General features: G+C 35.4%; 3 protein-coding genes, 1 long non-coding RNA gene and 1 pseudogene across 4 annotated transcripts; 4 read left to right on the plus strand and 1 right to left on the minus strand.

Moving 5' to 3' along the window:
- Positions 1–352: 352 nt before the first annotated feature.
- On the plus strand, positions 353–5,098 carry LOC100262435 (beta-glucosidase 11-like; annotated as a pseudogene).
- LOC132254057 (uncharacterized) lies at positions 5,069–5,615 on the minus strand. The gene is made up of 2 exons (XR_009466006.1): positions 5,380–5,615; positions 5,069–5,280 (listed from the first exon to the last, which is right to left on the minus strand). It is a non-coding gene; the product is annotated as an uncharacterized LOC132254057 (long non-coding RNA).
- A 51-nt stretch (positions 5,616–5,666) lies between these two features.
- Positions 5,667–10,194, plus strand: LOC100257320 (beta-glucosidase 11). Its single transcript, XM_002267559.5, has 13 exons — positions 5,667–5,994; positions 6,084–6,147; positions 6,674–6,729; positions 7,073–7,148; positions 7,243–7,314; positions 7,499–7,586; positions 7,697–7,949; positions 8,171–8,286; positions 8,507–8,727; positions 8,941–8,969; positions 9,052–9,139; positions 9,395–9,485; positions 9,798–10,194. The coding sequence occupies exons 1-13, from the start codon at positions 5,773–5,775 to the stop codon at positions 10,042–10,044; spliced, it is 1,623 nt and encodes a 540-aa protein (XP_002267595.3). The 5' UTR covers positions 5,667–5,772; the 3' UTR covers positions 10,045–10,194.
- A 42-nt stretch (positions 10,195–10,236) lies between these two features.
- Positions 10,237–12,963, plus strand: LOC109122876 (beta-glucosidase 11-like). Its single transcript, XM_059738803.1, has 8 exons — positions 10,237–10,837; positions 10,971–11,034; positions 11,381–11,436; positions 11,708–11,783; positions 11,878–11,949; positions 12,135–12,205; positions 12,383–12,450; positions 12,546–12,963. The coding sequence occupies exons 1-8, from the start codon at positions 10,703–10,705 to the stop codon at positions 12,802–12,804; spliced, it is 801 nt and encodes a 266-aa protein (XP_059594786.1). The 5' UTR covers positions 10,237–10,702; the 3' UTR covers positions 12,805–12,963.
- A 6,139-nt stretch (positions 12,964–19,102) lies between these two features.
- Positions 19,103–23,178, plus strand: LOC100252190 (beta-glucosidase 11). Its single transcript, XM_010653884.3, has 13 exons — positions 19,103–19,276; positions 19,397–19,460; positions 19,689–19,744; positions 20,047–20,122; positions 20,216–20,287; positions 20,489–20,576; positions 20,686–20,944; positions 21,131–21,246; positions 21,469–21,689; positions 21,933–21,955; positions 22,038–22,125; positions 22,550–22,640; positions 22,814–23,178. The coding sequence occupies exons 1-13, from the start codon at positions 19,142–19,144 to the stop codon at positions 23,058–23,060; spliced, it is 1,536 nt and encodes a 511-aa protein (XP_010652186.1). The 5' UTR covers positions 19,103–19,141; the 3' UTR covers positions 23,061–23,178.
- The last annotated feature ends 384 nt before the right edge of the window (positions 23,179–23,562 follow it).

Raw genomic sequence — 23,562 nt, forward strand, 5'->3', positions numbered from 1 at the left:
AATTTAAAAAAAGGAAAAAAAGAAGTGGGGGAATTCATTCAACTAATTCTTCTTTGCACATGAAGTCAAATAAAACAATATGAGAACTCAATCTGCGTTTGGCACAATAAGTATGAAATCTCATTTATATCCAAACACAGCCAAGAAAAAGAAAGTTGATACACCAAATTTATTGCATCTTACCCAGGATGGAAAGGCAATGGCAGAACTGAAAAGCATGGAGAGAAGGGATGAGAACGATGGTCCCAAATTCGATCCTGGACTGGGTTACTTTTATTTATCATTAGGATTTTTTAATGGTAGCCAAAAGTTTTGGGGTGATCAATAAAAAATAATATATATTCCATCATTCAGAATTTAGTGCAGAGAGATGTGATGGATGTGGACTGTTCCTTATCATTATGCATGGAATATTGAAAACTGGTTAACAGACAATGCACTGCTATGTTTTGAACATTTCGCCCTCTGATCGTCATCACTAAAAGACACCAAAACTGTGGACCATTCTCTCAACAATCAGGACACCCTTGTATTTTCACAAAATTTATGGGGATGTGTCTCGAATCTGGATACTCCTGCCAAAGCTATGCAATATAACAGTAATAATGAATGGACAACAAAAAGAGTTTATTGGTGTAAGTATTAGGGAAAGAATTCTGGGTGGGTGAGTGTGAGCGAGCATGGTGAGCCATGGATTCTGTTTCTCTCTACTTCTGCTAAATTTAGCTCTCCCAGACTTCAGCTCCCTCAACTTTAGCAGAGATGACTTCCCACCTGGCTTCGTTTTTGGGGTCTGGCACCTCTGCTTATCAGGTTTGTTTAACCCCCTTTTGTGTGTGTGTGTGTGTCCTTGGATGAACAGAGGAAAAGGAAACGAATTGAGAGTTTTGTATTATTATAAGAAAGGTTGAAGGAGCGGCGTTCCAAGATGGGAGGACCCCTAGCATCTGGGATACCTTTACTCATGATGGTTAGTTTCTAGTTTCTGCCCCTTCTTCATAACCCCCATCACTTCATTACCATGTTGTGTCGGTCGAGGGGTACATCTACCCTACCACCACCAGTGACTTACAACTTCTTCTTCTTCTTCTTCTTCTTCTTCCTTTTTCTTCTTCTTTTAAGATTGGCGCAGCTGAAATTTACTGTTCAGGGTAGACACATGAAATAAAAGCTTTTAATTTTATGTCTTGTCATTGAGTTTTGCAGATAAGTGCGCAATGAAACAGTTCATGTTGTGGAACATTTTCTTTCTTCTTCTTTTTCTTTTTCAGTAGGATGCTCTATAATCATTAATTATGTGACTGAAAAGAAAATCTCCAAAGGACTTACTCTGTATGGCCTTTGGTTTTAGGGAATATATTTAAAATGAAAAGATACGGATTACGGAACCTGGTTCTGAAAGATTTCCTATCAAAGTATCTTGCCCCCAACCTTTCTGAAAATGCATTTTGACTTTCAACAAGTTGGGTAAAGCATATGAGTTTAGTAGCAGCTGCCGCGAGATAACTAACTGCATCACCCTGATATTTGATTTGGAGGGCTGATTGTCCAACCTAAAATTTCAGGAATTGTCCATGGAGCCACTGGGGACATAGCGTGTGATGAGTATCACAAATACAAGGTCAGTTCACCATTTTTGTGATCTTTCTGTCGGAATAATGATATGGCATGTTCATCTTCCTAATTGGATCCCAGCTGGAATGATTTTTGTAAGGGGTGGATGTTATAGGAGTGTGTTTTCTTGATGCTTCTACATGCCCATGTATTTCTTGCAGGAAGATGTTGAACTCATGGTGGAGACAGGCCTAGAAGCCTACAGATTCTCCATTTCATGGTCTCGACTCATTCCAAGTAAGATTGCCAAGTAGAACTCATGTTAAGGAAATAAGAACTTGGGCAGTTTTTCATTGTGTCTCAGACTCAGTCATGTTGTTATTGTTCTATCAGATGGAAGAGGACCTGTCAATCCAAAGGGTTTAGCATATTACAACAACTTCATCAATGAACTTATCAGCCATGGTTGAGTCATTTTTCTGTCAGAAATGGAGTTAACATTATTTGCTTACCATTCTGGAAGCACTTTTCTTGTCTTTGACAGAAAACTGAAGTAATTTTTCTGTCAAAAGCAAGATGCCATCTGAACAATGCTTTTTCAAGATCACTTATTCTGATATTTCTCTCTGAATCTAGCAGGAATTCAGCCACATGTTACTTTATTCCATAGCGATCTACCACAGGCTCTTGAAGATGAGTATGAGGGATGGATTAGTCGAAGGATTGTGTATGGTTCTCATCTCTCTTTGTCAAATTTCGCATTTTATGCTTGGGCAACATGGCCTCGACCAAGCACAAAATAGGCAGTAAATGGACAGAGTCTTTATGTGAATGCAGGAAAGACTTCACAGAGTATGCTGATGTATGTTTCTGAGAATTTGGCAATAGGGTTTTGTATTGGTCCACCCTGAATGAGGGCAATATATTTGCTTTGGGTGGTTATGATACTGGAATGACACCCCCTCATCGATGCTCTCCCCCATTTGGAAACTGTCCTAAAGGGAACTCCTCAACAGAGGCATACATTGCTGCACATCACATCTTGTTGGCACATGCATCAGTTGTACAATTGTACAGGGAAAAGTATCAGGTATCCAAACTTTTGAAATCAGTCAATGAATTTGTGCATTTCCTCTCAATCATATTGCATTTGGCTATAGGACTCTTGGTCCAGTATTCCAGTTTGTCGAAACCTATCTTCAGACAAAGTTTGAATCTCCACCTTCATTTTTTCTGTTTTGTCACCCATCAATTACATAGAAACATCAGACAAATTTTCATGGTTGTTAAACGAATGTGGTGTTGCAGGAAACACAACAGGGGTTCATAGGGATCAATGTCTTTGCTTATTGGTTTGTTCCTATGACAAACGAAACCGAAGATATCATTGCTACTCAAAGAGCCCATGATTTCTTCCTTGGTTGGTGAGTGATGAAACCTATAGTAAACAAACCAGTATCTAAATGTCTTGAATTTTCATGATTTCATTATGGTTTCCTATCCACTAGGATGTTGAATCCCAAATGGTTCAGAAACTATTGGTTGTTCCAATATTAGTTTATTTTTTGCCATGGAGAAATGGACACTTGTTATGTTTGTAGATTATCATTTAAATTCAATTCCTATTACAGGTTTGTTGATGTCTTAGTGTTTGGAGACTATCCAGGCATAGTGAAGAAGAGGGCAGGCACGAGAATTCCATCCTTCTCTAAAGATGAATCCAAACAAGTCTAGGATTCATTTGACTTCATAGGGATAAACCATTACAGCACGCTATACATCAAGAACAGCCCCAAGAAGCTAAATATGGATCACAGAGACTTTCTTGCAGATATGGCCGCAGACATAATGTGTATGTTGCCTAGGGTCTTTAACTAAACTTGGTAGAGATTGCTTTACTGTGCTAAGTTCTTCCAATATGACTCAACCCAATTGATCTTTCCTAGTCAACTTGGTTAAATTAAGCTTGATTCTAGCATTTCCTCACAGTATTCCTTGACAGTTTATGTTTTACAAACTTTGAATGAATCAAGTTCAGTGTAGCACACTGATCAAGTCAGTGTCCGATTATTCTTTAGCTAATTTGAAAATGATGGAACTGATATATGGATTCATTCCATTGTGGCAGCTAAGCGAGATGATACCCAACCAGATCAGGTGAGAATTGAAGAATAGTATCATTCAGTTTCCCTGTGACCAGGTTAACTCAGTTTATTGCTAACCAGCTTTTCTGATTCAGTTTCCTGTTATGCCCTGGGGTCTGCAAGAAGTGTTGGAATATTTCAAGCAAGTTTATGGCAACCCTCCAGTCTACATCCATGAAAATGGTTTCTTTTTCTCTCTTTCACACACATGAGTAGTCACACATATCACAAATGCGCACGTGCACACACACACACACACAAACATATTCAGGTAGTTTTCCTTCAGAGAATAATGGTTTGAGTGGATCATGGTGCTGCAAACTTGCCTCTGCGAGTATTCTTTAATTGTTAGTTGATCCCCATCCTTCGGGGTTTAGGACACAGGGAAGAGTTGGCTAGGGAGGGTGGAGAAACCGTAAATTCAATTTTCTTTTGTCATATGCCACATCTAATTGAAAAAGCTTTGCATGGTATCTCTCCAGGTCAAAGGACACAACGCAACACATCATTAAATGACACAGGGAGGGTGAAATATTTGCAGGGCTACATTGGGGCTTTACTCAATGCAGTAAGGTGTGTCTATTTCACAACAACCTTGATACAGACAGCTTATCGAAGCTGACACTTTTCCTCATGATATGAGTATATAGAAGGATCATAATTCAACATTTGATAGAAGTTCAATATTAAGAGTTCTAACTATCAGATTGATTTGAATGTTCTTTTCCTTAAAGTGCAATTTTATAGAACTTGATCAGAATTAAATTTTGAATCATTATATGAGTTGATTCCTAGTTCACTTGATTTATTTCTAAATGAGAATTTAGAGTAACTTCTCATCCTTCTACATGATTTTGTTCTTTTTAATGATATCAAGTTCCCTGATGTTGTTTTCCGTTGTCATTTTTTTTTTTTTTTTTTAAATTTCTTCCTTTGCTCTTTCTTTTTTTCATTGTAAACTCTGGCAGGAATGGATCAAATGCAAAAGGATATTTCATATGGTCATTCTTAGATGTATTGGAGTTATTGGATGGCTATGAATCAAGCTATGGCCTCTACTATGTAGATTTGGATGACCCAGATTTGAAACGATATCCAAAGCTCTCTGCACATTGGTACTCTGTTTTTTTGAAGGGAAGTAATATCAGTTCAGTTGGGGCCGTTGGAATTGAGAAAAATAAAACACCTTTTTCAAATGTTCAATCCATTCTATAGCTCTGCTTTGAATAGTTGGAATAGTGTGGTTCCCTCTTACTGGCATGTTGCTTATGAGGGGTGCCACAATATGGCAGTTGTTATTTCCAAGTACAGGCAATTTTTTTTTCTTCAATAAGGTTGTCTATTGACTCTATTGGTTTCTCATTAGAATTTTTAATCAATTGATCTCATAAGTTTTATTCTATTCAGCAATTTCACAGATAAGAAAACTGGCCATTTTCTGATCTAAATTTAATAGAATTTGGATAAACCTAAGTTCTAAAATGTTTAAACAAACTTGAATTAGCCAACCTGATCAAGGAGGAGATGGTAGGTATCAACCAGCTTCAGGGACTTGGTGTTGGTGCATCTGTAATCAAGCAACCTGTCTCAGTAAGAATGGGAAATTTTTAAACACATGGTTGTCAAACATGGTTCTGAAAAATGAAATGAAATAAGATGGACTATTATCCCAGAATGTTACCCGGTTGAAGAAGAACACGGTTTGCAGCTTGTCTTGGGGTTTGTTTGGAGCTAAACAAACTGTGTGTAACTGGGATTTTTTCCTCAAGTTTTTGTGGCATATCCAGAAAACATTCACTAGAACTCATTTTTCATTTAGCACCCAAAAAAAGAAAAAAAAAAGAAAAAGAAAAAGAAGGAATTTCATGCATGTCAAAACTCAACCAAGAAGAAAAAGATAGATTTTCCAAAATTCTTACAGCTTACGCATGACCAAAGAGAGAACAAAAGTGAAACTTTGATATTGGGTGTTCACATGCTAGACTTCAATTGGATGGGATAACCTCTTTTTCTCATTACGTGTGGAATATTGACAAACCGTTTGATAGAGACTGCATGTTCTCTTGTCCAATATATGGAGTATAAGAATAATAATGAATGGGCAGCACAAGAAGTTCATTGGTGTGAGGATAAGGAGAAGAATACTAGGTGTGTGAGCATGGCGAAGAATAAACTCTGTTTTTTCTCTCTATTTCTTGTGCTAAATTTAGCAGTTACAGCCTTCAGCTCCCTCAAGTTTAGCAGAGATGACTTCCCACTAGACTTCATCTTTGGGTCTGGAACCTCTGCTTATCAGGTTTATTTACTTTTTCATTTTGTCTTTGGAATCACCTTTTGAATAAAGGAGTTATGATTGTGAATGAGTTTTGTATCATTACATAAAAGGTTGAAGGAGCAGCATTCCAAGATGGGAGGACCCCTAGTATCTGGGATACCTTTACTCATGCTGGTAAGTTTCTACTCACTATAGTTTTTATCACTTTTATTATCATGTTTGTGCTCAGACTCTTGCTTCTTTTACCAGGGGAACATCTACCCCATCGCCATCAGTGATGAACAAGGTTTCCTTTTTATAGGCCTTGTCATTGAGTTCTCTAGTAGAAGTATGATATTTCATAATAATTAGGTATAGGTGATACTGCTTTGGAAACTGATGGGTTGTGATATTAAGTATGTTACTAAACATGCTTTTTATTTGTGATGCTAATTATAAAAGAAAGTTTCAGAGTAATCACTTCTTTGATCTTTAGTAAATAAAAGACTTATTTAATATAAGAAGAATTGCAGATCATGAAACTTGGTTCTGAAACCTTTTCTACCAAAGTATCTTGTCTCCAACTTTACTGAAAAAGTATTTTGATTTTTGACTTCCAAAAAGTTGAGCAAAACATGAGTTTAGTAGCAGTTGCTGAGAGATAAATACAACTACTAGATATTTGATTTGTATGACTGATTGTCCATCCCAAAATTTTCAGGGCAATCCCATGGAGCTACTGGAGACATAACTTCTGATCAGTATCACAAATACAAAGTCAGTTTCCCTTCTTTATGATATTTCTATTGGAATAATCATATCGCATGTTCATCTTCCTAATTAGATCACCACTGAAATGACTGTTCGAAGGGGTGGATGTTGTAGGAGTATGCACTCTTGATGCTCCACTTGAGCCAATATGTGGCTGTTGAACAGCTGGTTAAAGAAAATTCAGACTTCTGCAATTGAACCATTTTTCTTGTGCAAATGATCATGAAACTGTGAATATGAAATTCCTTTTCTAGGAACTTTCCTGATGACATTCTTGCACACCCCCTACATGTCCCAAATGCCTGTAAACTTGTTTGTTGTTTCCTCCATGTGCATGTATTTCTTGCAGGATGATGTCAAACTCATGGTTGAGACAGGCCTAGAAGCCTACAGATTCTCCATTTCATGGTCTCGACTTATCCCAAGTAAGATCACCATACTATCATTTCTGTTATGAGAACAAGAACTCGGCCACTTTTTGGTTCTGTCTCAGTCATGCTATTCTTATTGTTCTAACAGATGGAAGAGGACCTGTCAATCCAAAGGGTTTAGCTTATTACAACAACCTTATCAATGAACTTCTCAGCCATGGTTGAGTCAAATTTCTGTCATATATGTTTTTCGGTTATCATTCTGGAAGTACTTTTCTTGACTTTGATAGATAAACTAAAGTAATTTTATCAGTCAAAAGCAAGAGAAAGTCCTTCCACACTGCTATCTGAACAATGCTTTACAAGCTCACTTATTCCAATATTTCTCTCTCTGGATCTAACAGGAATCCAGCCACATGTTACTTTATTCCACAGCGATACACCACAGGCTCTTGAAGATGAGTATGAGGGATGGATTAGTCGAAGGATTGTGTATGGTTCTCATCTCTCTTGGTCAAATTTCACATTTTATGCTTGGGCAACAAGCCCTCCACCAAGAACAAAATAGGCCATAGATGAACAGAGTCTTTATGTGGATGCAGGAAAGACTTCAAGGAATATGCTGATGTATGCTTCAGAGAATTTGGTGATAGGGTTTTGTATTGGTCCACCATAAATGAGGGCAATATATTTGCTTTGGGTGGTTATGATATTGGAATCACGCCCCCTCAGCGATGCTCTCCCCCTTTCGGAAATTGTCCTAAAGGGAACTCCCCATCAGAGCCATACATTGCTGGACATCATATCTTGTTGGCACATGCATCAGTTACACAATTGTACAGGGAAAAGTATCAGGTATTAACTAAACTTTCCAAATCAGTCAATGAATGTATGCATCTTCTCTCAACCATATGGCATTCAGAAATGGTAATCTTGGTTCAGCATCCAGTTTGTTGAAACCTATCTTCAGATAAAGTTTGAATCTCCACCTTCACTTTTTCTGTTTTGGAATTCACCACTCACATAAGAAACATCAAAAGAAATTTGATGGTTATTAAACTGATATGGTGTTGCAGGACATACAACAAGGTTTCATAGGGACGAATGTCTTTGCTTATTGGTTTGTTCCTCTAACAAACAAAACAGAAGATATCATTGCTACTCAAAGAGCCCATGATTTCTTTCTTGGTTGGTGAGTTATGAACCTACACTAGATGAACTGGTATCTACATATCTTGAATTTTCACCATTTCCTTTTGCTCCTATCCACTAGGATGTTAAATACCAAATGGTCCAGAAACTATTAGTTGGTTCTAGTACCAACTTATTTTTTGCCCTGTAAAATGGCTACATATTATGTATGAGAGTCTATATGAGGCTTAGTTATCTTTTATGCCCATTTCCTATTGCAGGTTTGTTCATGTCTTAGTGTTTGGAGACTATCCTGACATAGTGAAGAAGAGGGCAGGCACAAGAATTCCATCCTTCACTGAAGACGAATCCAAACAGGTCAAGGGTTCATTTGACTTCATAGGGATAAACCATTACACCTCACTACACATCAAGAATAACCCCATGAAGCTGAATATGGATTACAGAGACTTTAATGCAGATGTGGCTGCGGACATGATAGGTATGTTGCTTTGGGTCTTTAACTAAACTTGGTATGAACTTGATTCTAGGGTTTCCTTGCAGTAGTCCCTGGACACAAGTTCATGTTTTAGACACTGACTTGAATGAATCAAAGTTCAGTGTAGCATGCTGAGTCAAGTCAGTCTCTGCTTATTCTTTAGCTAATAAAAAAAAAAAAATGGAACTGATGTATAGAATCATTGCATTGTGGCAGCTATAATAGATGATACAGCACCAGATCAGGTAAGAATTGAAAAATGATATTATTCAGTTGCTTTGTAACCAGTTTAAGTCAGTGTATTACTAACCAGCTTCTTTGATTCAGTTTCCTGTTCTGCCCTGGGGTTTGCAACAATTGCTGGAATATTTCAAGCAAGTTTATGGCAATCCTCCAATCTACATCCATGAAAATGGTCTCTCTCTCTCTCTCTCTGTATTTTTCCTTTAGAGAATAATGGTTCAAGTAGACCCCATGGTCCTGTCAACTATTGGAACATGATGTTGTCAACGGCCTTTATGGATATTCCTCAGTTGTTTGTTCGTCCCCATTCTTTGAGGTTTAGCCCACAGGGTAGAGTTGGCTGGGGGGGTTGAGAAAACATAAATTTAATTTTCTTTTATCATGTGTTATCATCTAATTGACAAATCTTTCCATGGCATGTGGCCAGGTCAACAGACAAAACGCAACACAACATTGAATGACACAGGAAGGGTGAAATATTTGCAGGGCTACATTGGGGCTTTGCTCAATGCAGTAAGGTATGTCTATTTCAATAACAACCTTGATACAGAGAGCTTAGAGAAGCTAGCACTTTTTCTTATGAAATGTAAGTTTATAGAAGGATCACAATTCAACATTTGATAGAGGCTCAATCTCAACAGTCTATTAGAGATTAGCTTGAACATCTTTTCCTTTTGAATCATTATGAATTCATTTCTAGTTCACTTGAATTACTACTGAATAAGAATTTATTTTAAGTTGTCATTCCACTACACCTTTTTTTTTTTCTTTCTAAATGGTCTCTTTTGATGTGGTTTTCTGTTGTCATTTTTCTTTTTAATCTTTGGCAGGAATGGATCAAATGCAAAAGGGTATTTCACATGGTCATTCTTAGATGTATTGGAGTTATTGGACGGCTATGGATCATGCTTTGGCCTGTACTATGTAGATTTGGATGACCCAGATTTGAAACGATATCCTAAGCTATCTGCACATTGGTACTCTAGCTTTTTGAAGGGAGAAAACGTCAGTTCAGATGGGGCCATTGGAATTGAGAAGAATAAAACTCCTGTTTCTAGTGCTCGATCAATTCAGTAGTCTGCTTTGAATAGTTGTACTGGTGTGGAGTATGGTTCCCTTTTACTGTCATGTTGCTTATAAGGGTAACAGATTATCAGCTGCTATTTCCATGCACAAGCACATTTTCTTTCTTTAATAAGCACATTAAGATGGACTATTATCCCAGAATGTTGCCTGGTTGAAGAACACACTTAGCAGCTTGCTGTGGGGTTACTGGAAAGAACTCATGTTTCAAACAAACTTTAAACAGCTAAATCATGAATGTAACTGAGATTTTTTTTTTTCTTTTCTAAAGGGAACTCATCAAGTTTTTGTGACATAACCAGAGAACATTTACCATAACTTATTTTGCATTAAGCACCAAAAAAAATGTGGAATTTTCATGTATATCCAAACACAACCAAGAAGAAAACTGTAGACTCTCCAAAAGTATTACAGCTTTCCCATGACCAAAGAGCAACAATAGAACTGAAGCCTGGTGGATATTCACTGGTTAAATTTCAATTGGATGAGGCGATGTCTTTCTGTCTTTATGTATGGACTATTGACAAAACTTTTTGATAGAGACCGCATGTTGTCTTGCCCAATATATGTAATATAAGAATAATAATGAATGGGCTACAAAAGGAGTTTATTAGTGTAGAGATGAGGAAAAGAATACTAGGTGTGCGTGAGCATGGCAAGGGATGGACCCCTTTTCTCTCTATTTCTTGTGCTAAATTTCATGGTTACAGCCTTCAGCACCCTCAAGTTTAGCAGAGATGACTTCCCACCTGACTTCATTTTTGGGTCTGGCGCCTCTGCTTACCAAGTTTATTTTTCTTTTACTTGTATTTGCATGAACATAAGGAGAAGAACTGATTGAAGAAAATAATTGAAAACTAAGAAGAGAGTTGGTGAATGATTTTTGTATTATCATTATTATTATTATTATCATGTAAAAGGTTGAGGGAGCAGCATTCCAAGATGGAAGGACTCCTAGCATTTGGGACACATTTACTCATGCTGGTCAGGTTCTAGTGATGTTTTTTATTTTCTTGCTTTTATTATTATTATTATTATTATTATTATTGTTTGAGCTCCTATTTCTTTCATAGCGGGAGTACCTATCCTACCATTCCCCACAATGAACAAGTTTTTTCTAATGGTGGGAGTGAGTTTATACATTGTTTTAGCACCATTAAATCTTTTGAAGAGGTATTTCTTGGGAGCATTTTGTACTGCAAAATATTTCTCATGTAAAGGTTTTTTAATTTTTATAACTAAATACACAAACTCCTTTTAATCTTTAATAGTTTTAAGCATTTATCTGATATCTGATCTGAATGACTGAATTTTTCCAACCAAATTTCAGGGAATGTTCATGGAGATACTGGGGATATAGCATGTGATGAGTATCATAAATACAAGGTCAGTTCCTTTTTTTTGTGATCTTTTTTGTTGGAATAATCATGTGGAATGTTAATCTTCCTGGTTAGATCACCTCTGGTATGACTAATATAAGAGGTGGATGGTATAGAAGTATTCAATCTTGAAGAGCCAATATGTGGCCTGTTAAATGTATAGAAACATCTGAGTTACTTCTACATCTGAACCATTTCCTTCCCTGACAGCATTTATTTTTCCATTCCACTTTTTCCAAGTGCCTATAAATTTGTTTATTGTTCATGTCCCATTGCAGGAAGATGTCAAACTCATGGTGGACACAGGCCTAGATGCCTATAGATTCTCCATTTCCTGGTCTCGAATTATCCCAGGTATGATCACTAAACTGTAACTCATATCAACAAAGTTAGTACCTTGCAATTTCTGATGCTATCTCTCATAGTTATGTTGCTATTGTTCTTTCAGATGGAAGAGGACCTGTCAATCCCAAGGGTTTAGCTTACTACAACAACCTAATCAATGAACTTATTAATCATGGTTGAGAGCAAGTTTCTTTCAGAAATGAACATACTGTTTGATTGGCATCTTTTAGAACATTTTTCTTGCATTCTATAGCATAAAGCAAAGCAACTTTTTCCATCCAAAATGAGAGAAAATGCTTCCATTTTCCATTAGAACTCTGCCTTTTCTTATTGATTTACCTTCATCCCTTGATCAGGCAGGAATCCAACCGCATGTTACATTATTCCACATTGATCTACCACAGGTGCTTGAAGATGAGTATGGGGGCTGGGTTATTTGAAGGATTGTGTATAGTTCTTAGCCCTCTGTCTTTTAACTTATCCCCATATTAAGCTTGGGCTACATACCCTGCAACAGGCACAAAATAAGCAATGAAAGTTATCTTATGTGGATGCAGGAGAGACTTCAAAGAATATGCTGATGTTTGCTTTAGAGAGTTTGGCGATAGGGTTTTGTAAGGATAATAATAAATAGGAAGCACAAGACGCTTATTGGCTTAAAGAACAGGGAAAAAAGGTAAAGAAATTCATGTGAAATGGATGGAATGTAAGGATAATAATAAATAGGAAACACAAGAAGCTTATTGGGGTAAAGAAAAGGTAAAAAAGAAGAAGGAAAAGAACAGTGTGTGAGAACCTCAGCTTATATTTCGGGTCTGATTCCTGTTGCATGTTTGTCGATGCCTTGGTGTTTGGAGACCACCCTGACATGGTGAAGAAGAGAGCCGGCACAAGAATCCCAGCCTTCACTAAACAGGAATCCAAACAAGTCAAGGGTATCTTTGACTTCATAGGCATAAACCATTACAACACAGTACCATCCATCAAGAACAACCCTGAGAAGCTGAAAATAATGAAGATGTGGGCGTAGATACGATATGTATATTCCCTTTTTTCACCTAAACCTGGTTCTCAAGCACTTCAACTTAACTATCTCACCTTTTACGAACTGACCTGGATGAGCCGAGGTTCAATGTAGAAAAATGAGTCATTGCAGTCAGCTTAGTGTATTCCTCTTCAAATTCAATGAACTGACCATAGAAATTCTGTATTTCTCTCCTACCTCCCTTAATTTCCCTCTCTATAAAGTGGGGATCATTATTAACTGGTTGCTTAGTGTGAGGAAACAGAATTCAGATTGGCAGATTGATATGCTATATTTCAGGGTTTTCTGTAATTTTAGTAATAGAATTAAAATAGGAAAGATAATACAAAGCTTGAGGGAGTGTAAGTAGGGGTGACAAGGTTTAATATGGTTGACCAACACGACTTAGTCCAATTTTTTGTAGCCTGAGGAGTAGAATTAAGGCAAAGACATGAACAACAGCCAAAATGAAGATACAAGCAACACATAGAGAGAGATGCCTAGAGGGAGAAACACTAAGTCATATCAATGTAACACCTGCAACCAATGCTGGTTTGGCAATAAGAAATACAGAAGAACAAAACTCTTCTCCACCTCAGTTCTCTACAACTTAAAAGAACACACAAGATTATTCAATTCAATACATTTGCATTATTATTATTTTTTATTTTAATTCCATTACTAAAATTACAGAAAAACCCTAAAAAATTACCAGACATTCTGATTCTCACATTAGGCAACCAAACTAGGATCCCCACTTTCTAGAACGAGAAAAAAAGGAAGTAGAAGAGGAATACAAACTTTGTAGGGTCAGTCGATGTCCATGTTACCACCTTGGCCTTGGTCTTGGCTCCGCTGATTCGCAAACTGAAAACCAACCCTGCTCACGGATTCTTGAGTCAATGCATGACATAAGACTACGTTTGATTCTCAGAAAATTTAAAGTCAGAAACAGAATCTTGATTTAGGAAAATACAAAAAGTCTAATATCACTTTCAAGAACTAATATTCTTTCGAAGTAACAAGAAACTATGTGATGTCATGTTTCAAAAGGCATCCCACCTCAAAAACAATACACGAAACAGAAATAAATGACATAAACTATGAACTCCTGGTAATGTTCTTGAATTATTCCAAGAAATAAAGCCTGAATGACCCTCAAGAATCTAAAGATTTTAGACGCAAGGGCATTCTTTCTTGGAAATTTTAAGACGGTACAATGAGTAGAGAAGTAGAGCTTACTCAGAGAGAATTCTGGTGATAAGACAATGAGAGCTTGGCATACTCGACAGAAGAAGGAATTGGCTCCAAGATTTTGATGGAATTCAAGAAGAGACATTTCAAGCTTCAACTTCCAAAGAAAGTCGAAAAGCTATGGAATTCAAGGTTGAAGAGGAGAGATCGCAGGTAAATATGGTGGAAAGAGAATGGAGAGTTGGAATTGAAGAAAGTGTAAAGAGTAGTTGAATGGGATTTTAAAGCAAGGAGGTCTCTTGGAGCTTTATTTTTTCCTTGTCGCCTATTTGTTTTTAAACTAAATTTAATGATTGAAGTATAACCATGCTCTATTCCTATAGCTTGGCTTCAAAATGGCCTTTCAACCAAATAAAAAATTCTATGTACTTATCTTTTGAAACTTTTGTTCAAAATGATTTCTTTCTGTTTTATTATCTCTTAATTTTTTTTATAAATAATGTTAGAAATCGAAGTTTCAAATTTTTGAAACTACGATTTCTAAATTTACACTAAAACCATATTTTAAAATGGAAACTTCTAAATAATTTAAAAAATAAAATATGAAGAGGATTACTTTGACCAATAGTTTGCAAATAGGCCTAGAATATAGATTTTTTATTTTTAGTTGAGGGCCTAATTTGACATAAAATTCCTATTCCTAAGCATATAGAACGTTGATACTTCTACTTAATTAAAGATTATGAATTATCATATTTCTTGAATTCCATTATATTGATTAGGTGATGTAAGAGCCATGCACATTTACGAATGAAGCCTTGTTGGCTAAGACCATTTCTAGTCCTTGCTCACCTATTTCTTAATTGTAGAATTATTTCAAAACTAATTAATTTGTATAAACATTTCCCACAATCTCTCTATTAAATTATTTATAATTTAAAATAAAAAATCAACTTAAAAAAACAAATGCATGTTTCAGAATATTTTCCAAAACACTTATCTTAGGATATTGTGGCTCACATGACCATTTCAATATCTCTCTATAGGTTTAGTGATGTTGATTAGACAAGTTGTCCTATTACAAGAAGGAGCACAACGGGTTATTATGTTTTTCTTGGAGCAAATTGTATCTCTTGGTGTGCAAAGAAACAATCAACTATTGCTTGCTCGAGCATTGAGGTCAAGAATTGCTTTTTGCCCTTCTCCACAATTGAATTGACTTGGATTACTTAGTTTTTATGAGATATTGGTGTGTCCCTCTCTAAACCACTATAATTATTTTGTAACAATATTAGCGCTTTTTACATGCCTGTTAATTCTATGTTTCATGCTTGTTCTAAAGATATTGAACTTGATTATCATTTTACACGAGAAAGTAACTATAGGCACTCTTGTCACTCCTTATGTTTTCACACATTCTCAATTTACTGTTATTTTTATCAAATCTTTGTTAAAAGACGTCTTCACCATGTTTTGGGATAAGTTAGGTGTCTATATACATTTTTACTCTAGTTTGAGGAGGCATGTTAAAGGAAATATTCAATAAGGTACATTGAATCAAACACATAAAGGATAGGAAGCACATAAAGACACTCTCATCAATATTTTCATAAATTCAGAGAAATCAAAGAAATCGAATATTAATTATATTTTATTTTATTTGATTTTAATATATTTTCTAATATGTTAAAAATATTATTTATTTATTTCCTTCTACAACTCATCTATATTTTTATATAAATTTCCAAAGGAAGTAGTAGAAAACATAGCTTTTATTACCAAAGTATCAAACTTTACACCATCAACCTAATAATTTCAAAACAAAATTTTACCAATTGAACTATAAAATGATTAGACAAAATTTACGTTAAGCTACATTGATTACGGAGATGGTAAGTATCAGCCAGCTTGAGAGGCTTACGGTTTATACAAATATTCAATGCAACAGGTAATCATATTCCTAAATTTTAGAGACTACAATGAGAAATAACAAGACCTCTCAGTCGAGTGGGGTTGTAGGAATAGACCTTCAGGAGAGTGTCTTCATCCTGAAAGAGTTCAATTCCGCAACAAGCCCATTCATGTAGACTAGATTTCTTTCATTTCTTGGAAATGGGTTTACAATGATATGTGGTAAAGTCAGTGAAATACATCAACATTTATTGCTAGAGGAGAAACTTAAGTTATGTTTGGTTACAAAGAATTTGAAGAAAAATGCGGGGGAAAGAAAATAAAGAAAAAAAGTAAAAAAAAATAAAAATAAAGAAAAATAAAATAAAATTTTAAAATTAATAAATTAATTTTTTATCCTTTTTTTTTTTTCATTTATTTGATTCTTTTATATGATGGTTAAATAGTTTTAAAATACATCATTTTTTTTTAATAATTTTAATTTTATTTGACTTTCTCTCATTTTTTTTATTATATTAAAATCAAATATAAAAAAATTATTATTATTATTATTATTATTTTCTTTCCTCGTGCTTACAGGACCCAACATAGTTAGAGATTTTGCCCAAATAAAAAGCTTCTAAATGTGAAAAAAAAACCAAGACAAGCCAGCAGCTGCAGTGGTCAGTTGCAAAGGATGAAAACCAACAGTTCTTTCTCAACTGATTTTGTATGGTTTTCAAGCCCCATCACAGCTTCCCTTTCTCCTCACCTAAAACCCTCTTTTCTCTCCTCTTCCCCAACCTTGTTCTGCTTGTCTCTCTCTCTCTCTGCTACTGTCCACAAAGACGGCCAAATTTCTTTTTCCAGTTGGACCCCGCATCTTATCAGCTTCTGTGTGTATTTTATGGCACTAAAAGGATGCTCAAGAACAGCCAACTTGATGGGCATTTAGCCAATAAAGAGAGGTCCACCAACTCATGGACTGGACCTCATGCTCCAACATTATCATTTTCTACTGAATTTTGACAAAACTGTTTGATAGGGACTTCTCGTGGACTGGACCTCGCAGTTGGCAAGGGAAGCCAAAAATCAAAATCACTTTTCACAAGAATTGGGACAGACATGTATTTTCACAAAATTTATGGGGATGTGTCCAGAAGTGAAATAGATGGAATGTAAGGACAAAAAGCCCATTTCAAGGGTATGATGGTCATTTCACACCTCAAGCCCAAAAGCTTAAGGTGGAAACGACACAAACATTCGTATTGTAATTGAAAATTTACCAATTATCAAATTCTTATTCAAAGTAGTATGACAAAATTCTAAAATCTCTAAGCATCAACTTAAAAAAAAAAACTAATACATCAACCAAAATGTTATTGTCTAAATAACTCCAAAATCAAAATAATTCAAATGATAATTAAGTTTTAACATCTAAACAATGAAAAAAATAAAGAGAGTTTAAATAAATGTTCTAATAAAGCCGAATTTCCCTCCTAACGATCACTCCTCGCCCGAAGTGAGGTTACCGAAAAGATTATCAACAACTGAGGATGAACTCAAAGCCTAATAAGGAACATTAATACAGTTTTTTGGATCAAACATTTTCAATCATGTTTGTAAATAGGAGATATAACATATATTTATTTTCATAAAAACTTTTGAGTTTAAAATACTAATACATTTAAATTATTCAACAAAACTTTTTCATATCCATTTCAAAACAATTTCTCATAAAAACCAAATCAAATGCATTCAAAATATCTTTACTTTGGTTATTGTATGACAAATGGTGCTCAATTATGTAAGACTTCACAATTGAGTAACTAGTTTCAAATTTGTTCCATTTAAGGTGAGCAAAACCAAATGTTAATAATTATAACCCGTTGACTAGAACCATAAGGTCAATTATTATAACTCATTGACTAGGGTCATATAATATCAACTATTATAACTCGTTGATTATGGTCGAAAATGTCAACAATTATAATCCATTGACTAGGGTCATATAATCCGGAGTCAAAACACTTTATTTCATTAATTCAAACTTACAAAACAAAATATCATATCTCCTCAAATTTTCGCTTTTCATAAATAAACAAAGAAAATTCTCAAAAATGTTTTCCATACAAAACACATATTTGATCCATGCGAAAAGATAAAAATAATATTTTTACACATTTCAAAATATAATATAAAAAGAAAATTATTTTCTTTATATAAAAATCCGTATTAATTTCTCTTATCTTGAAAAAAACACTCAAAATCTTGAAGTATTTAACTCTAAATAATTTCCTTCTCACCTAACATAATATCATACACAAGATGAATTATTGATTATTTATCTAAATATATAAATTTGATAATCTTAAAAATATTTTATTTAGTATTAAGGATCCTAATTAATTTTTCATATTAATATTATTACCATCCAATATTATTTTCAACTTCTTAAACAATAATTTATTTCTCTTTTCTAATTTATCTAAATTAAATATTTTAAGAATATTTATTTGAATTAAACTATTATTACTATTATTTAAATCTCCTAACGAAAGTTAACAAATATCCCATGCAATTTTTTATTTTATTTTCCAACAACTTCACACCAACTCCATTCATTATTATTGTTTCTTTTATTATTATTATTATTATTTTCAGTACCCAACAACACCTTAACCGCCAAATCCTTCCTACGCATCTTTCATCATTTTTTTTTTCTTCTTTAAAATCAAAACTTTTAACCTTCATACTCACAAATTTTATGTAATTTTCACATCCGAAACTATATAATTTTTTTAATCTAAATATATTCATTTAAGTAATCAAAATTTATCGATTTCCATTAATAAATCAAACTATGTTTATAAATTTTTAATCTTTTTGACCTAGAAATTAATTAAACGAATTCTAATCAAAATTAAAATATTCCAAAGAATATATAAAATATTCAAAACTAATTAATGAATGTAAAATATTAATTTAAGGATTAAAAATTTTACTTAAAAAATTGATCTTCAAATCCTAAATCTCCAAATCTTCAACCTTATACTCTCTGAATAGAAAAGATAGGAAAAATCTAATTTATATCTAGGGTTTTAAATATGAAAAAGACATTTTTACCCTTATTAAATTACTTTAATTAATTAATAATTTCGAAATTACGATTTTAGGTTCGGGGCATTACATCAACAAATGGGCGTGATAAGAAGCTTATTGATGTAATGATAAGGAAAAGAACAGTAGGTGTTTGAGCATGGAGGGGAGTAGGCTCTCTTTCTCTCTATGTCTTGTGCTAAATTTATCAGTTACAGCCTTCAGCTCCCTCGAGTTCAGCAGATATGACTTCCCTACTGACTTCATTTTTGGGGCCGGTACCTCTGCTTACCAGGTTTGTTTATTTTTTACCTGTATTTGCATAACACTGACAGAAGAGGAAATGATTGAAGAAAAGAATCTAAATCAAAGAAGAGAGTTGATGAATGATTTTATCATAATTATTATGTAAAAGGTTGAGGGAGCAGCATTCCAAGATGGGAGGACTCCTAGTACTTGGGACACCTTTGCTCATGCTGGTCAGTTTCTACTGTTATTCTCTCTCTCTTTTTTTTCCATGTTGGTGATTGAGCTCCTGCTTCTTCTACAATTGGAGCACCTACTTTACCACTAATTAGTGATGAGAAAATCCTTTTTACACAATAAGTTTTCTAAGATCCTTCTTTTCAACAAATTTCTGATAGGGTTGCCAAGACTAATATCTGATATTTGATTTGAATGGCTGATTGTCCAACCAAAAACTTTAGGGCATGCACATGGAGCTACTGGGGACATAGCATGTGATGAGTATCACAAATACAAGGTCAGTTCACCATGGGAATGTTCATCTTCCTGGTTAGATCATGATTGGCATGAGTATTGGAAGAGTATGCTTGCTTGATCAGCCAATGTCCGGCTTGTGAAAAAAAAGAGTGGTTAGACAAACCCAAGTTCCTTCTACCGGTGCAAATTTGAACAAAAGATTCTATGTTCTGCCCCTTAATTTTTCTTCTTTGATGATATTCTTGCATGTCCTGCAAGTCCCAAAGGCATCGAGAATATGCTTCTTGTTTAAAACATTAGAGACTTGATTTAGCATCCTCTGTGTGCATGTATTTCTTGCAGGAGGATGTTAAACTCATGGTGGAAACAGGCCTAGATGCGTATCGATTCTCAATCTCATGGTCAAGGCTTATTCCAAGTATCATCACCAAATTGTGACTCTTGTTAACACAATATGAACTTGGGCACTTTTTACTTCTCTGTCTAAGTCATGCTTCTATTGTTCTTTCAGATGGAAGAGGAGCTGTCAATCCAAAAGGCTTAGAATATTACAATAATCTCATCAACGAACTAATCAAGCACGGTTGTAGAGGATTTTCAATCAGAAATGAAGTTAATATCGCCTGGTTAGCATTTTGGAAGTGCTTTTCATCGCTTTGGAAGCAAATAACCAAAATAATTTTTTCAGTCAAAATCAAGAGGAAGCACTTCCAAATTGCTATCAGAGCAATGCATTCAAATTCTCCCTTCTCTTGGTGATAAATCTCATCTCTTGGTCAAGCAGGAATTGAACCACATGTTACTCTATTCCATATTGATCTGCCGCAGGTGCTTGAAGATGAATATGAGGGATGGCTTAGTCGAAGGATTGTGTATAGTTCTCATCTCTCTTCTTGCAATTAGTTTTTGGGTTAAATATATCCCCTCCACCAGGCATAGAATGGACGATTAATGGGTGGAGTTATCTTAATGTGGATGCAGGAAAGATTTCACAGAATTTGCTGATGTGTGCTTTAGAGAATTTGGTGATAGGGTTTTACATTGGACTACCCTGAATGAAGGCAATATATTTGTTTTGGCTGGGTATGACATGGGGTTTATACCACCTCAGCGATGCTCTCCCCCATTTGGACTGACCTTTTGTGCTAAGGGTAACTCCTCATCAGAGCCATACATTGCTGGCCATCATCTCTTGTTAGCACATGCATCTGCTGCAAGATTGTACAAGAAAAAGTACCAGGTATTACCTAGTATTTCCTAAACTCTTCAAGTATAAAGCTCAATCTCATCCCACTTAAGTGTTGAAAGCCATAACTTTGATAAAATTTGAATTTCCACCTTCAGTTTTTCTGATTAGGAATCTAAACTATAAAGAAACACCAAAGAAATTATCATGGTCATTACAGTAATGGGGTGTTGTGTGCAGGACAAGCAACATGGATTCATAGGGATCAATATCTTTGCTTATTGGTTTGCTCCTCTAACAAACACCACGGAAGATATCATAGCTACTCAAAGAGCTAAAGATTTCTATCTTGGTTGGTGAGTCAAGAACCTATGATAATAGACAAAATGCTGTCTGTGTTTTGAATTTTTCGCCATTTCCTGTTGATTCCCCTTGGCTAGGATGTTGAATCCTAAATGAGGCAGAAACTATTTGTTGTTTCTGGTATTGGTTTAACTTTGTTGTGTAAAAATGGCTAAAAGCTTTGTTCAAGAATCTAAATAAGCATTAGATCATCTTTTCTGTCTGTTCTGTTGCAGGTTTCTTGACCCCTTAGTGTCTGGAGACTATCCTGAAATAGTGAAGAAGAATGCAGGTGCTAGAATTCCAGCCTTCACCAAAAATGAATGCAAACAAGTCAAGGGTTCATTCGACTTCATAGGAATAAACCATTACCTGGTTGTACACATCAAGGACAACCCTGAGAAGCTGAAGACGGATCAAAGAAACTTCGCAGCAGATGTGGGTGTGGACATGATATGTATGTTGCCTGCAGTCTTTTAACTAGATTTGGTAGATTACTTGCCTGTGCTTAAGTAGTTGAATTGAGTTTCATTCTAGTGTTTCTTCACTGTAGACCTTGAAAAATGGTTCATGTTTTACACACTGACTTGAATGAATCAAGGTTTGGTGTAGCATATGGAATCAAATTTGTTAGTCTGATTGATCTTTAACCAAGTTATAAATGAAGAAACTGATATATTCACTGGTTCATTTATGGCAGATGCTCTAGGCCCGTCAGGTCAGGTAAACATTCAAACATAATATCATAGAGCTGTCTTGTTTGTGCGTTAAGTCAGTTTACAACCAACAAGCTTGCTTGATTCAGTTTCCTGTTATGCCCTGGGGTCTGCAAGGAGTGCTGGAATATTTCAAGCAAGTTTATGGCAACCCTCCAATCTACATCCATGAAAATGGTGTATCTCTCTCCCTTCCCTCTCTCTCTCTCTCTCACACACACACACATACACACACACACACACACACACACACATATTGGTAGTTTATTTTAGAAAACAACAGTTCCAGTGGACCATCAAGAAACACACTGGCCTTCTGGTAAAACAGTCGTTCCATGGTCCTTGTTCTCTCTCTCTCTCCCTCTCCCTCACACACACACACACACACACTAAGTAGTTTTACTTAAGAAAACAACAGTTCCAGGGGACCATCAGGAAGCACACTTGCCTTTGAGTATGGTACAGTTGTTCCATGGTCCTTGTTCTTGGAGATTTGCAGACAGTTGTGGGTTTGGATGGGAAGGAGTGAACACTTGTAAATCCAATTTTCTTTTCATCATTTTCCTCATTTAATGAGTGAAACTTGTGTGGATTCTGGCAGGTCAACAGATGAAAAGGAACACAACATTGAACGACACTGCAAGGGTGGAATATATACAGGCCTACATGGGGGGTTTGCTTGATGCAATAAGGTATACCTATTACAGTAACAATCTTGATGCAATAAGTCTCGATTATTCTAAGTTGGGTTCTTCTTAAACTTTTCACTGAAATGAGAAATGCATTTTTGTCTCTGATGCAGTTCTCTTATTGTCTTTCTTTCCTCCCCCATTTCTTTGTCCCTTTTGTTTAAAAATATTGGCAGGAATGGATCAAATGCAAGAGGGTACTTCATATGGTCATTCTTGGATGTACTCGAGGTAACAGATGGCTATAAATCAAGCTATGGCCTCTACTATGTAGATTTGGATGACCCAGATTTGAAACGATATCCTAAGCTCTCTGCACATTGGTACTCTGGTTTTTTGAAGGGAAAAAACATCACTCCAGATGAGGCCAATGACATTACCAAGAATAAAATGGCTCTTTCTAATGCTCGACCCATTCAGTAGGCTCTGCTTTGAATAGTCATCTATTGGTGCCTTCCCTTTCAACTGGCATGTTGACAACTTATCAACTCTTATTATCAGAACATTTTCTTTCTTAATAAGTATATTCAGTGATTTCTCATAGCTTGTCACTCAATTCAGAAAATATTATAGGTAAGTAAACTGGCTAGCCTTGGGTGTCAACCTAATATTTTTTTCAGAACAAAATCTGAATCCAACTTTAGCTATCTTGATTCAGAGTATGTTATGTATAAGCCATCTTCAGGGGCTTACCGCCTATACATCCTTCATCAGCCTCCCGATTCCAACAAAAATTCGCCACTGAACTGTAAAGTAATCTTGGTTGCAAGAAGTAACATCATGTTCTCAAAATTTCAGACAGATATGAGCAATAACAGTTAATTGGGACTGCCCAACTTGTTTCAGCAAAAGATAGAAGCTTTAAACAAGATTCTCAAAATAAGTACATGTCTTCCAGAGGGAAAATTACAGCAACGGTCCAAAT

Source organism: Vitis vinifera, chromosome 7, assembly GCF_030704535.1.
Source record: "Vitis vinifera cultivar Pinot Noir 40024 chromosome 7, ASM3070453v1".
Taxonomy (NCBI): Eukaryota; Viridiplantae; Streptophyta; class Magnoliopsida; order Vitales; family Vitaceae; genus Vitis; species Vitis vinifera.